Raw genomic sequence first — 15,081 nt, 5'->3', positions numbered from 1 at the left:
ATCCATCACGTTCGAATAAATGCATCACACATATAATTTTTTTCTGCCATGAAATTTCCTTGTTTTTTTGAAACCTCTATTTTTTAAGTTTAAAAATGACTGTCGACATGACGTCATAACTCGTCTTTCAACCAAATCGAAAGTTTTAAGTGGACAGAAATGTTCTTTATTTGAATACTCAACAGCATTGTTGTATAAGACGTCACTGAATTATATTCCAGTTGTGTAATTTTTATTTAATAAAAATGTTGTTATTGTCGAAGCATTAACAGGAATGAATTGAATCGATTTCTTATTTGTGTCTCATGAATGAAATATGAAAATGTTACATGGATGAAAAGTTTGACTTCATCAATTAATCACAATTCTTCCTTTTGAATTCCATGAATTTGGGATATAATTAGAAAAGATGACAGTCAAACATCCTTGCTATCAAGTGATAGGTATTCGCAACATAAAGTAATATTGATTGAAATTCACTAAGTTGTCAAGTGCTAAATTTACACCTATTGTGTCAAACTGTACATTGAGACAAGATCCTTGTTGGCCTTTCTCATTTTGGTTAAAATTACTACTACTAGTCTTTTTACAACTACTATGACTACTACTACTATTTTTCTTTTTGCGAATTTTTATAACGACCTCCATCGTCGTGGAACTGTGTGGTGAAAGCAATCAGAATATGTCTCCCACACAGTTCTTTGGTCCCGCTCTCACCAATAAATGTGGTCGACTACCCTTTTATATTTCACATTATTTAACTTTAATGAAGCCTAATACAAAAGTTTATTTTTCCTACTTTCTACTACAGTCAGTTCAAAATCGTTGTTATGTATCCGGGTTGATTTAGGGTGTGGGGACCTGGTACCTCTCAGACATAGGAGAGCTGATCTTAAGAGTGAGAATGACAGTCTACATCTCATCCACGCCACAATACTGCTTTTTGGTTGTTGTTTCTTTTCTGCCAACACCTCTGCCAGACGAGCGTAGAGTGTCTTTGCCGATGGATCCATCCCACCTGAGGTCGTGAAGGTTATCGGAATGAATGACCCCTGGTTCACATTCTGCATGCGCTCCTTGTACATCCTGATTTTTTCACTCTCCTTTCGGTAGTGGGACGCCTCAACAGTTAGGGTGTGATAACAGGGAACCATTGGATCAAATACGTATGTCAAAGGCCAATTTTCCCCGTGTCCAGAAACCTCTTGCGATGACATCCACTCGTGCTTCATCTGAGATGTTGGACGTGCGGTACCTGAAGTTCTCCTCTCCTTGGGGGAGTAGTGTTGGTTCGATGATCACATCCTTTCAAACCTCCTGAAGCATTTGGGCAGTGAGACCCATTATCTCGCCATGTCTCATGCAGACGAATCCACCCTGCTTGCACATCATCGTATGGTTTGGATCAAACTGTGCACCACAGAAATATTTGTTGGGTAGCCCATCCAATGACCGTCCATACCTCAGGGTTATAGAATCCATGAATTCCTTTTTGTTTAGGTTGAATCCCTTTGCCCTAACTGTTAGTGCTGTCAACAAATTGGACGCTCCTTCTTCCTGTGCCATGGCTATCTTTCTTTTCATATGATTCAATAGCGGATCCAATAAGGTGCGAATCTCCTCCTTCTGCCTTGGTACCCTGCCCTTTGATTTGTTCCTTCTAATTTCTTTGATTTCATTCACGTTGGTTTCCTTCTGTTGATATCGTGATACAATGTTGTTTGTCAAGGAGGACGTGAGTTTCAGGGAGTTTTGATGTTCTATGGTGGCAAAGTTAAGAGAGTTTGAGATGCCTGGATCTCCCATTCTTGGTGGAAGTTCAGTTAGTTTTCTCTCTTGTTCGTTTAGCATCCGTTCGTTGGTGATGGCCGGGAATAGCTCATTTCTGATTATTTCTTCAAGAGGACTTAATGATGCGGTGATGTTCGGTACCGTCCTTAAGATGTAATTCCACTAGTGTTTCATACTATATATGAATGCGGCATAAGCCGCCTGGGGTTCAATCTTTACTACTACTACTACTACTACTACTACTACTACTACCGCTACTACTAATACTACTACTACTAGTACCACTACTTTTTTATTACTATTATTACTACTACTACTATGACTAATCGACCTGTCATGCCTTATCTAAGAATGAAGACAATAATAATAGTAACAATTGTAATAATGATAATGATAATAATAATAATAATAATAATAATAATAATAATAATAATAATAATAATAATAATAATAATAATAATGATTATAATAATAATGATAATGATTATAATAATAATAATAATAATAATAATGATTATAATAATGATTATAATAGTAATAGTAGTAATGGCAATAATAATAATAACAATAACGACAATAATAATGATAACAATAATAACAATAATAATAATGGTGATAATAATAATAATGATAATAAAAGAAAATAATCCTCTTCAGGCTGCTTTCGGTGATTTCAAAATCTTGCTTCAGCTTCTCGTTTCACCAGCGCTGACTCCCTTAATGTTAACGAAGGAGATGCTAAAGTCTTTAGGCATGACAGCGGGCTGGAACTTGACGATGGCAAAAAGGAAGGAGATGGAAATGAGGATCCCCAGAGCCAAAGTCCCGAAGGCCAGTCCAGTCATATCACCTGCAATACATATATATCGTGTGAATGGTAAAACAGAGTATTTGACTTCAAGGCAAAAGGGAATAGATGTGAAGGGAGTCTTAGTTTGCAAGGCCCCCGGAAACTAGATTGTTACACAAGAATAGTAAAGAAAAAAAAATGAATAGAATAAATCAATCAATAAACAAATAAATCAATTAAGCAAGCAATGTATTAAAGTGTAATAAGCTCTTTTCAGTAAAGATAAGCATACTCTATTAAATCTAATCCAAAATATGTATACACACACATACAAACACACAAACACACACACAAATAAGCTAAATTCGACCGATGAAACCAGAAAAGGGACTACTTGAGTATAGATCTTATCTTGTGTACAAGAATTCGGTAAACTATTCAAAATAGGATAATACACACACACACACACACACACACACACACACACACACACACACACACACACACACACACATATATATATATATATGTGTGTGTGTGTGTGTGTGTGTGGTTGGTGTGTGTGTGTTCGTGTGTGTGTGTGTGTGTGTGTGTGTGTGTGTGTGTGTGTGTGTGTGTGTGTGTGTGTGTACGCGCGCGCCCTTGAAGTCCTTACCGGGTCCATAGGGTTTATCGGGAGTCCTCTGGCTTCCCTTCCATTTGGCGTAGTCGATGTCGCCGAAGTATTCTCCTGTCGAGAGAGATGAAAACATGATAGATTTTCTTTTATATATATTTTCTGTCCAATGTCTTAAATATATCTTTCTATATAGCTAGAGCTTTATCCCCTTTATAAGGGAGGTAGCCAAATCAAATATATGTACCTACTCCCACCCATTCCACTCCCATCCACCACCCTTTCCCCCCTCTCATCTTAGCTCCTCCTGGATGACGGTTCATTCCTGTATCCCGCCCATTGCCCTGAGTCAAAAGCAATGTCTTAACATAAAAAAGCGCACCAAAAATAATTATTATTTTCCAGTGATATCTACAAAAATAAAGTGTAATAAAATCTAAGCAATATATCTTGTAATCCAGTGTAGGGCAATGACCACTTAAAAAAAAATAATAATAAAATAAAAATCTGCATATCATCGTGCAGGCAACACCTCAGTATGTTTCATTCAATCTTCAGTTACTCGCAAAGCGAGGTGGCTAGGCATGGGAAAGGAAAATCCTCACTCCCATCATGCACGTCACTTCCTCTCGTTCCCTCTCAAACCATGCGAAGCTTATTCCTCATTCCTTTCCCAGCAATACTCCCAGTTCCCTTCTGATACACCATGGAACATGAAGTCTCCTGGTTCTATGCCAGTGGTTCGCAAACTAGGGGGCGCCCCCCCCCCCCACCCCGCCGGGAGGCGTGAGGAGGATACAAGGGGGGCGTGAATTCATCTGCTAAAAAATCACTGTTAAATAAGAATAATAAAATCGTCCCAAGAACAAGTATCTGTCGTTACATACGTGCAAAGTCAGTCACCTCAACCTATTATATATATATATATATATATATATATATATATATATATATATATATATATATATACATATATATATATATGTATATATATATATATATATATATCTATATATATATATATATAATCATACATAATATATATAATATACAATTATATATAGTGTATATAGTATATAATTATATATTATATATCAAATCATATAAATACAAAAAATTGAGGACATGAGGGTCGGCTGAAAGCAAAAAGGGATCTGTGAAATGGCTATAATTACGTGAGTAGTGGTCACAGTTGTGGGCTGCCAGGAGCTCAAATCCTTCCTCTCCAATGTGGTGTGTCGACAGGAAGCACAGGTTCTTCAGCTTGATGTTATCCTCGCCGCACACCTTGTTGTCCTGTTTCGTGCAGACCGAACACAGGTCGAAGCTTTCGCATACGTCACCCTCATCTGCCGAAAGAAGAAAGACAAGAATGAAAGACAGGTATTGGAAATTTTGGACGTTCTAAAGTTCAGCAACCCCAGAGTACCCATGTAAAGATAAGCTACCCCACATATAATCTTGTAAAGAGTAGTAACCCCAGAAACGAGCTTGTAAATATAAATTGCTTCAACATTGATGATCATTAGGTTAGCTTAGCTTAGGTTTGTTAGGCCATGCGTACCTCAAACATATGTACGCACCCACACACACACACATACATAGAACCAGTGTATGAGTATTATACGCACTCGTCGCGACCACCACAAGATCTATAGATAGCCTCTTTCCTCTACAGATAACAACTCTGTTTCAATAACATTCATAATTATACGTAACAATGCATCAACAACATTCACACATCATTCACATTCATAAGTTTCACAAAAGTATATATCAAATAAACTCTTGCATGTAGCGTAGTTTCAACATATGTAAAATGTGTATATATAAATAAATTAATCTTTATAATTGTAATATATGATATCTTAAGTGACGCGATTGTAAGCGTACATATTAAGCAGTTCCAAGAGCCTGTGAGTGATGGGTGTATCGACCTGTTTAGGTATTAACTTTTCTTTAGATATACGACCATAAAGTTCCGCAGAATTTCCTTTACCATCATAGCTGTAGTTTCAAATTAGAGCTACAACAGGCTTGGTTAGGTTAGATTGGCCATCCTCAAAATGGACTTGTAAGATCAGCCACTCCAAATATTAGCTTGCATAAACCCTCAGGTTGCGAATCTTTACAACGTCCGAATTTTGTTTGCCATGTGATTTACGAAAAGCATTAACGTCCTCTATAGGTGATAATAGATGATTCATAAGTTTCAAATTTTAATTAGACAAACGCCCAGACTGTCAAATAACACAAAATTGACAGATATCACAGCATTTGCTGTGTTTATCCACATGGATTTTAAAACTTCGATTGTCTAGACAGGAAGTTCATTCCATACACGAAGTAGGTTCTACCTAATTCTATGTCAAGGCCCGTCTACATATATTGGTGGGGACTTGTATTTTTTAAGCATGGCAACGGCGAGTACCCGTGAAATGATAATGAGGACGCGAACAACTGAATCACCATCCCTGACCAAGGCAGCACGACATGAGTGAACTATGTAATCGAGCGTGAACCAGCATTGTTACCAGATACACATGAGTGTCTGAATTGAACGAGATGTTTAATCACCATGCCAGACGTTCCGAATTAGTCGAATGTTGATTGATAGTTACGGAGCATGCGGTCTGCAAATCCCTGGAATGTATCTGATACTTACGAGCAATGCCCCATATTATTCCAAAGGGTTGCCACACTGGATAGGGGAGATCGAAGGGGACTCAGTATAGTGTGAACGGGCAAATTGCTGGTCGGTGGTTTTTGTCATGCTTCACAACCATCCCTCGTAGTAATGGATTTAAATTAGACAAATTTAGGTTTAAGAAGGAAATAGGCAAGAAGTGGTTTACCAACAGAGTGGATAACAAATGGAATAGACCTAGTAATTATGTAGTGAGCGCTGAAACAACAGAATTTTTTAAAGAGATGACGAGAAAGCTTTATGAATAGAGATGATAGGTCGTAATGGGTTTGAAACTGCCTAGTGTAGGCCTTATGGTCTCCTGCAGTCTCCTTTATTGTTATGTTCTTATGTTCTCGAAACTGCTGAGTTGCGTGCTCGAGCACCATATGTGGCCACTGATAATGTAAACGATCCTTTAGGTCACATTCTCACAGCTTGAAGCCGTTCTTGATGTTATCACTCATCGATTAAATCATGAAAAATTGTGTCAAGTACCCTCTAAGTCTCTCTTTTTATTTTGAGAGGGTCAGTTGTTTTAGGTGGTTTTCGTATGATCTGTTTCTAATTTTGCTATCAGTTTTGCGATTCGATGCTGATTCCTCTTCAATCTATCAATACTTTTTTACAATATTTTGGGAAAATAGCGAAACCACATATTCCAGATGAGATCAATAATCTATATGACTAGTTTCTGGTGCTACCAATTAAAATGTTTCCACATTTAATTGACATTTTAGTCTAATATTGTCTCTATGAGCTAGAGCAGTTATCGTGATCCTGTAAAATGATATATATATATATATATATATATATATATATATATATATATATATATATATATATATATGTACAACACTGAATGGGTCCTAGTGATTAGAGATACCTTTTAACAACCGCAATGCACATTTATTCTAAGCCATCAAAGGCCAGCATGCTGAAATTGAAATATGGTACTCCCCAGGACTCGAGCCCGGCATCCACATGACACGTGCGACAAAGTTGGAAAGTCCCTGTCACACTTGTCTTGAGGATGCCGGGTTCGAGTCCTGGGTAGTACCATATTTCAATTTCAGCATGCTGCTTTTGATGGCTTAGAATTAAAGTGCGTTGCGGTTGTTAATATATATATTGTATATATATATATATATATATATATATATATATATTCATATATATATATATATATATATATATATATATATATATATATGTATATATATACATATGTATATATACATATACATATATATTCATATATTACATACATGTATACATACATGCATACATACATATATACATACATACGTACATACATCGTGGTCATCATGATGTATGTATTCATACATCAGAAAGCGAGATATCAACAAGTAATATCAATATTAGTAACAATAAAAATAAAATGAAAGGTACACTCAGTGATTAGCCTACCTTCGAGGCAAAGCTTTGCACAAGAAGCGACGTCTGAGCTTGTTGCAGCGAGGTGGTGGGCATTGATGGGCTGTCCTTGCTTCGGGTGTTTGCTGAAACCCTGGTCGGTCTTCTCTGGAAGGTCAACAAGGTTATCAGAATTAAAGGGTATATGTGGGTTTTTTCATCCTCTTCCTATGTAATTATGTTTGTGTATGTGATGTATAAACTATTTATTGAAATTCAAGTGTGTTTGAGATGAAATGTTTGAGAAGTATGGTAGGGGTTTCTAGGTTAGAGAAACATGGTGAAGAGGAGAGCGTGGGTGGAAAAGGAGATGGCAGATAGGGTTAATGAAAGAGTATTGGGGTGGCTTGGACACGTGGAAAGAATGAGTAAAGAAAGGTTAGCAAAATAGGTGTGGAAGGCAGAGGTGGCTGGAGTGAACATGAGGAGGCGACCGAGGATGAAATGGATGGATGAAGGGGGCATTAAGCAGAAGGGAGGTGTCTGTTGAGGAACGAAGGGAGAAGGCGGGTGGCAGGGGTGAGTGGAGAAGGGCTGTGTATACCTGTAGATGATACTGTTATGCAAGGAAAGGGTGGGGTGGGGGATGGGGGGAGGGGTTAAGGAGTGGTTATGTGTAAATGATATTTTGATGCACCCAGAAAGGATTTCTCGCCGTCTGCTCTTTTTCTCTTTAAGGGGGCGGAGAGGGGGGATCCCCGATTAAGTGAAGCGGCCTTGCTGTGGATGTGCTGTGTCAAAGGATTACAAAGGGATTACAAAGGCGGAGCATGCCGACAGGAGACCTTTTGATCCATATCTAGGTCGGATGCGAAAAAAAAATCATATCAATAATAAAACAATGAATAAAAACTATAATAATGTAAATAACAAATAAAATACATAAATAAATGCATAGGTATAGTTAAATAATAAACAAACAGGTAAATAGTAAATAATAATAAATTGACATATAACTAATAATAAATGAAAATCAGAAAGACAAATGATAACAAAACAAAAAACAAATAATATAATATAAATTATAATCATTACAGCATCTTACTTAGGTATTTATCTAACTGATTCTTAAAGCTTCGAACTGAACTACATTGCACTACCTGTGCAGGAAGTTTATTCCATTCATTTACTACACGGTTGGCAAAGTTGTTTCTACCTACTTCCAAATTGAATCTATTTCCGGACAGTTTGAGACCATTGTTTCTTGTCTGATTCTCATTCAATGTGAAAATTTGGTCACTTTTGATGTTGTCAATTCCCTTTAAAATCTTAAAGACCTGTATCAAGTCACCTCTGAGTCTACGCTTTTTTAGGGAAAACAGATTCATGTGCTTAAGTCGATTTTCGTATGATTTATTTTTGATATTTGGAATCAGTTTTGTGGCTCGCCGTTGTACTTTTTCCAGTCTGTCAATGTCTTTAATGAGATTCGGTGACCATACGGAAACCGCATATTCCAAATGTGGACGAACTAACGATTTATATAGCTTGTTAATGAGTGATGGACTTTTGAAATAAAAAGATCGCGCAATCAGTCCCAGAAACTTATTTGCTTTCTCAGAGGCTGAAATACACTGCTTGGATGATTTGAGGTCGTTACTGATAATTACGCTGATATCTTTTTCACTATCCACTTTTATTAACGAATTACCAAATAACTTGTAATCGTACTTACTGTTATTTTTACCTATGTGCATTACCTTGCATTTACTTGTGTTAAATTTCATTAGCCACTTTTCAGACCATTGCTGTAATTGATCTAAATGCATTGCTTCTGACCCGGGGCAGTGGGTGGGATACCCGTCATCCATAAGGAACTATGATGAAAGGAAGGAAAGGGTAGTGGATGAGAGTGGAATGGGTGTGGATGAAATGGGCGGGGTTGGGTATATGCCTTTGGACTTTGGCTACCTCCCTGGTAAGGGGGAAAAAGGCCCTCGATACATAGATAGTACTTGTAAATTCGTTTTAGTAAAGATCCATTTGTTTGGACAAATTTAGTTTTAAGAAGGAAAAAGGCATGAACTGGTTTACCAACAGAATGGTTAACGAACAGAATTGACTTAGTAACCTTGTAGTGAGCCCAGAAACAAAGGGTTGTTTTAAAAGAAGATGAGATAAATCTTAGGGATGGGTTAGGGATGCCATCCCTATCTTAAAGATAGGGATGGCAGGTGGTAAGGAATATGGAACTGTCTAATGTAGGTCTTCTGGTCTCTTGCAGTCTCTTCCATTCTTATGTCTTTATGTTTTCGTTTGTCTCTTCATCTGGAGGGAGGAGCCGGGTTGAAGTGAATGGCAGGGTTGGGGAGGGAGAAGCCTAAAAGAAGTCCGGAAATAGTTTTTGTAAAATGAGGGGTTTCGAGAAGATAAAACCTGTGGTAATGACGCAAAAAATACTCAGAAATTAAATCACAGAAATCCCACAGGCACTTCAATGAAATTAAAAAGTCTACCATTTCTACTTTATCACTTTCATTTCTTCGTGTCTGTGTGTGTTTCTTAATTGTCTTTCTGGTCTGCAGTACAAAGCAGAGCATCTTAGAGTCTCGTCATTAATAAATTTGTCCAATTAAACGTTTTATCTACATATGTGAAATAGCGGCAAAATAAACAAGAATGTCAATAGATAAGTTCATGGTTCGCTACGAGGAGTCAAGTCTCGGTTTACGAGAGGTGTCATGATACTCTATGAAAGCAAATTAGTAATAGGTTGAAAAGCATCAAGGGAAAGAGAGTTCCAGGACCTCCCAATGGAAGGAAAAAAAGGCACAGCATACTGGTTGTCTGGTAGTACAGAAAAAATTATGAGAAGTTTAGGAAGATTTATTGTTTTGTGGTCTCCTTTGGGGAGGAGATACACAGCTTTCCAAGGGGCTTCGACTTTAGTCGTGAAATCTAGAGAAAGAGTAAGTCATTATATGTACTACGGCAACATTTACAAGGAAAGAGAGAATTACAATAAAAAAGAACTGCCAAGATGGTACAGGAAGTTTTTAAGCTTCTAAGCGAAGGTCAGAGAAATATGAACGAGGTCGCTGAGATGACTGAACGCAGAGAACGGGAAAGGTCGGGTGAGCCTCAATCGATCTTTAGCTATCGATTTCTTTGTTGCCGCGTCGGGGGTGGGTAAAACCAAGGTCTAAATATACAGGTCAGACCGTTTGAATACTTGTGCGCAGCTTCTGACGTCATTAGGCTGGGTCCGTTTTCTCTTTATGATCGACCTCTTTCGAGATCTCATCAGGTTGAAAGGATGGGTGGCGATAGCCATAGCACATTTGAGGATAGCTGCAACGTTGTTACGATGAGGAAGAGTAGAAATGAAATGAGCAAGCGAAGTAGAGAAAGAAAAAGAGAAAGAAGAAAATAGAAGATCGTGAGGAAAAGGGAAAGAAAGAATAAGATGAAGAGGATGAGAAAAAGGATGATGAGAAAATGAGAGATGAGGAATACGAAGAAAAATAATCATATAAGTAGAAGATAAGGAAGAGAAGGAGAAAGATTAAGAGGATGAGAAAGAGGATGATAAGGAAAAGGAGGAAGAGGAATACAAAGAAAAAAATGTGTAAGGCGAAGATAAGCATGAAGAGAAAAAATAGGAGGGACAGGATGAGAGACCTACAAAGTAAGGAAGGAGAGGAGACCGAAAAGATTGAGAAGGGAAAAAAAAAAAAAAAAAAAAAAAAAAAAAAGGAGAGAGAAAAAGGAAAGCATTAAGGAAAAAAATGAGAAAGAGAGGACGACTAAAAGGATTATGAGGAGGAGAAATGTGATGAAGATGAAGGAGATGAACAAGAGGAAGAGTGAAAAGAAGATTAAGAGATGAGAAATTGTGAAAAGAAAGACGAAAGGAAGATGAAAGGGAAGAAAAAAGAGAGGAAGACGAAGGACAAAGAAAAACAAAGAAGAGAAGGAGGGAGATGAGGAAGTGGAAGAGAAAGGATAGTAAATAGAAAGAGCATACATACAAACATGCATACACAAATATATACATACCATACATACACAACTACATGCATACATACATACATGCATGCATACACATACATACATGCAATACATATATACATACATATATACATACATACATACATACGTGCATGTATACACATACATGCATGCATACACACATACATACATACATGCATACATACGTGCATGTTTACACATACATGCATGCATACACACATACATACATACATGCATGTATACACATACATGGATGCGTACATACATACATACATACATACATACATACATACATATATACATACATACATACATACATACATACATACATGCATACATACATGCATGTATACATACATTTTTGCAGTATTTCACAGAAACACGTGAAAATTAATTTGCAGAAAAACCACTGGCAAATGAGAAGCGTAGTCCGAACGTTTTCGTTTGAAAAGTGTCCTAAATAGACGAAAACGTTCGGACTATGTTTCTCATTTGCCAGTGGTTTTTCTGCATACATACATACATGCATACATACATACATACATACATACATACATACATGCATACATGCATGCATATATACATACACACGTATTGTACCGTACATCCACATGTGCATACATATAAACACATGCATACAATCTTCATGAGTATGGGTCCTTTTCAGTCAGGCAAACAAAGTTCACTGTTGACTCTGCAATCATTCTAGGACCTGTACGGGAAACATTCACCCAAAATATCCTACGTCCTTTCCATTGCCAGTTCTTGCTTCCATATCAGTTTTTAATAACTCATGTTGAAACCTGCAGCTATGTATAGAGAACAGATAGAACGTATGTCGTTTCAATTGAGTTTATCCTTCGGGAGACCTTGTGCATTATTTTTTCTGGTGTTTACGTGGCAATGATAAAAAAAAATGTGCACAAGTATTGCTTTCCAAGAATGTTTACATTAAATCTATTCTCACTAAGACAAACAACATCAGCAAAATTAGAGCTTATGAACTCACCTATCAACAGGAATAAGAACTCTGTATCTGCATAAATGAATGTTCTTGTGCAAGTGAAGATATAATAGTAAGGGTTGTTATTAACAAATTATCGCGCCCGGATAACACACAATCGGTCAACGCTTACTTGAGAAATGGATGCATCCGGACTGCGTGATCACGCTCTGGCCGCCTAGGCCACTGCTCACAGCATCAAGGTAATGCTCCTTGTGGAGACGACACACATGCTCCTCTATGCACCACTCGAAGCTCTTGCAGTCTATCGATGCCTCCGTGCTGCAGTGCCTAAAGACGTCAATTCCGTAGGATGAAACCAGATAGATAGAAGAGAAAGCCTGTTTTCGTGACCAGGAGACTTTTGGGAGGAAGGGTAAGGGGGGGGGGAGAAGAGTTAATAAATGGGGTTATCAACACACTGGGCTATTTTCCCTCCAACCTCCGTTTAATTGACGGTACCGCCCACCTCCAGAACTATTTCAGAAGTAAAATCATCATGGCAGACTATTTTGCTCTCTCAACAAAAAGAACTAGATTGTCAATTGATATGCAGGAGAAAAATCATTTTCTTTCAGCATATCAGATTTTCCCCCCGAAAGCTGCAGGCTACAAACCTGCTCCAATGGTCGAAGGAAAAATAGCCCAGTGTGACAACGCCTTAAGTCAGACAGAACAGCGGAAAGGGAAGACAAGGAGGCGAGGAAGTCCTCTTCGTTGTGTACTTACATGGCGCAGGCGCTCGGGTCATCTACGGAGTTGTAGACGGGACCTGTGGTGTTGATGGACACACCGCCCCACACAGGCGAGTAATCAACCAAGTAAGATCCTGCACAAAGAGAAAAAAGGAAAAGGAAGTTAACTGTTGATCATGAAAGATTGAGTGGAGTAGATGGGAAGTGTATATGGAGTAACAAAGTCCTCCATTATCGTTTTACATCTTTTAACATTTTCAGCGAATGCAAGGCTATTCTATTCAGCTGTTGTGGATGACAGAGAAAGAAAAAATCTAACGTTTACAATAAAAAAAAAAAAAATACAGATTACCCTAGTATTGTCGGGATTTACCCCTTCCACTTGATGATGCTCATTAGGTATGTTGGTCTGACGTTCATTAAATTAACTTTAACCGAAATGGGACTGCCCGGCCAGACTGTCTGGGGAACGACGACAACAACAACAACAACTTAACCGAGACGGCCACTCGAGGCCACAAGTAGTCCCAATCGATCGAGACTCCAAGATGTCTCGAGTCTGCCTCTCAGTCTAACAGAATAGGTTGGCGTCATCCAGCAGATACTTGTAATATTCGAGATGATTCAGAGGAATCCGACCTTTTGATCACCAACAAGGCCAGTTTTGAAATGGGTAGAGGGCCTCAATAGGAATGTATCCATTGATTATATAGATAACTATTACTACTTAAGTGTTGGCAAAACTTTTTGATATATTATCTAGTCCCCTTTCTTCTTATGTGAACTCCTTTGTGACTGGGTTTGTCTCCCAATGAGCATATGGATCCCAGTTCGACGCCAAACCAATAATGGGTGACTGATAAACGCTACGCTTATTCCAGCACAGATAATTAACATAGAGCTGAATACAGCCTATGAACATGAAGCACTCATTGTATTCTAACGCTTTCAGTGTAATGACACGTATTTAGATTTTCGTATCTTTTAAGAGTAAATAAAAACCCTTTAGATACATAATATAGTTCTACTAACTAACAACATCTACGAGAACTCCTTCTTGGAGCTGCGCAGGATACAGACTGTCGGGCGTGATCTCGGACGAGCTTCGTCCGACACAGAAATGCTTGGGTTTACATTCTTGTAGGTTGCAACATTGGATGCTAGCGTTAATCATGGGCTTGGGCAAGGGTACATTTCTGTTTGGTCAAGGAAAGAATGTTTCATGAACCTGATTGAGAAACTACGACCTGAGGAGAGTCTCGATCATTGGAACCCTCCTACAAGTCGAAGTAACACCCCTCAACAGCATGAAATTACCTGTCCTTGGCTGGAAAAATAACATGAGGTATATCACTGTGTTGAAGGGATGAAGGGAGAATATGCATCATATAAAGAGTATGTACTATTGGTAACTTTAATAACTTTTGACGCTGATGTATATCATATACTCTAAATGTTTCTTAGGAAAGCAATATGACAACTGCAATGCAGTCGATGTAATCATAAAAATTCTGACAATATTCAAAAGAACCTTTTACTACTGTAATTTTTCTATCTATTGACTAAACGAATCTTGGGAGAAAATTCTCTTTCTACTGTATTATCCATTGGTAATAAAATCAATGGTGCTGTTTGGTATTTTTAGTGTACAACTGAGAATAATTCTGTTATACAGGAATTCAAACGACACAAAAATGTTCAATAGTTATTTGTTACTGCTGCGGGCATATATGATGCAATTACAGAAAAAATACACATTTCTTTTCACAAGTTGGAATAAATCAGTGCGCGAAGCGGTTACTTACTTCCATGCACGTAGCTGCGGCTGGCATAAGCGAGGCTTGATTCGTTGAGGGACAGGTAATGAGTGGCAGAGAGAAGACACTTATGGGAGTCATGTTCGTAGGCCAACGTCTCGCAGCGGAAGGACTTGTGCCCAACACATAAGACCTCACAGTCAAGTAAGTTTTCTACCTGTGGATGAAACCCCAAGAACCGAGAATGAGTTTAGGATATAGATCGTCTGGGCATGGGAATGTTAATGGCTACTTTAGAGTAGGGAAGATGTTGACCGAAATTTTATATGACTGA

The 15,081-nt window shown here is 38.1% G+C and overlaps 1 protein-coding gene across 2 annotated transcripts in view; it reads right to left on the bottom strand.

Annotated features, from left to right (window-relative positions):
• Positions 1 to 248: 248 nt before the first annotated feature.
• The window catches only part of LOC143026567 (uncharacterized), a 69,951-nt gene continuing 55,118 nt past the window's right edge, over positions 249 to 15,081 (bottom strand). For both annotated transcript variants that reach the window (XM_076187176.1, XM_076187177.1), the window contains exons 18-24: positions 14,796 to 14,964; positions 13,025 to 13,124; positions 12,429 to 12,586; positions 7,315 to 7,428; positions 4,373 to 4,546; positions 3,237 to 3,311; positions 249 to 2,641 (exon numbers count right to left, since the gene is read on the bottom strand). In XM_076187176.1, coding sequence (XP_076043291.1) covers positions 2,478 to 2,641; positions 3,237 to 3,311; positions 4,373 to 4,546; positions 7,315 to 7,428; positions 12,429 to 12,586; positions 13,025 to 13,124; positions 14,796 to 14,964 — 954 coding nt within the window. In that variant the 3' untranslated portion in view covers positions 249 to 2,477. The remainder of the gene's footprint in view (positions 2,642 to 3,236; positions 3,312 to 4,372; positions 4,547 to 7,314; positions 7,429 to 12,428; positions 12,587 to 13,024; positions 13,125 to 14,795; positions 14,965 to 15,081) is intronic.

This window comes from Oratosquilla oratoria, chromosome 6 (genome assembly GCF_046742065.1).
Source record: "Oratosquilla oratoria isolate Oo_2021 chromosome 6, ASM4674206v1, whole genome shotgun sequence".
NCBI lineage: Eukaryota > Metazoa > Arthropoda > Malacostraca > Stomatopoda > Squillidae > Oratosquilla > Oratosquilla oratoria.
This window is presented reverse-complemented; position numbering and strand designations above follow the sequence as displayed.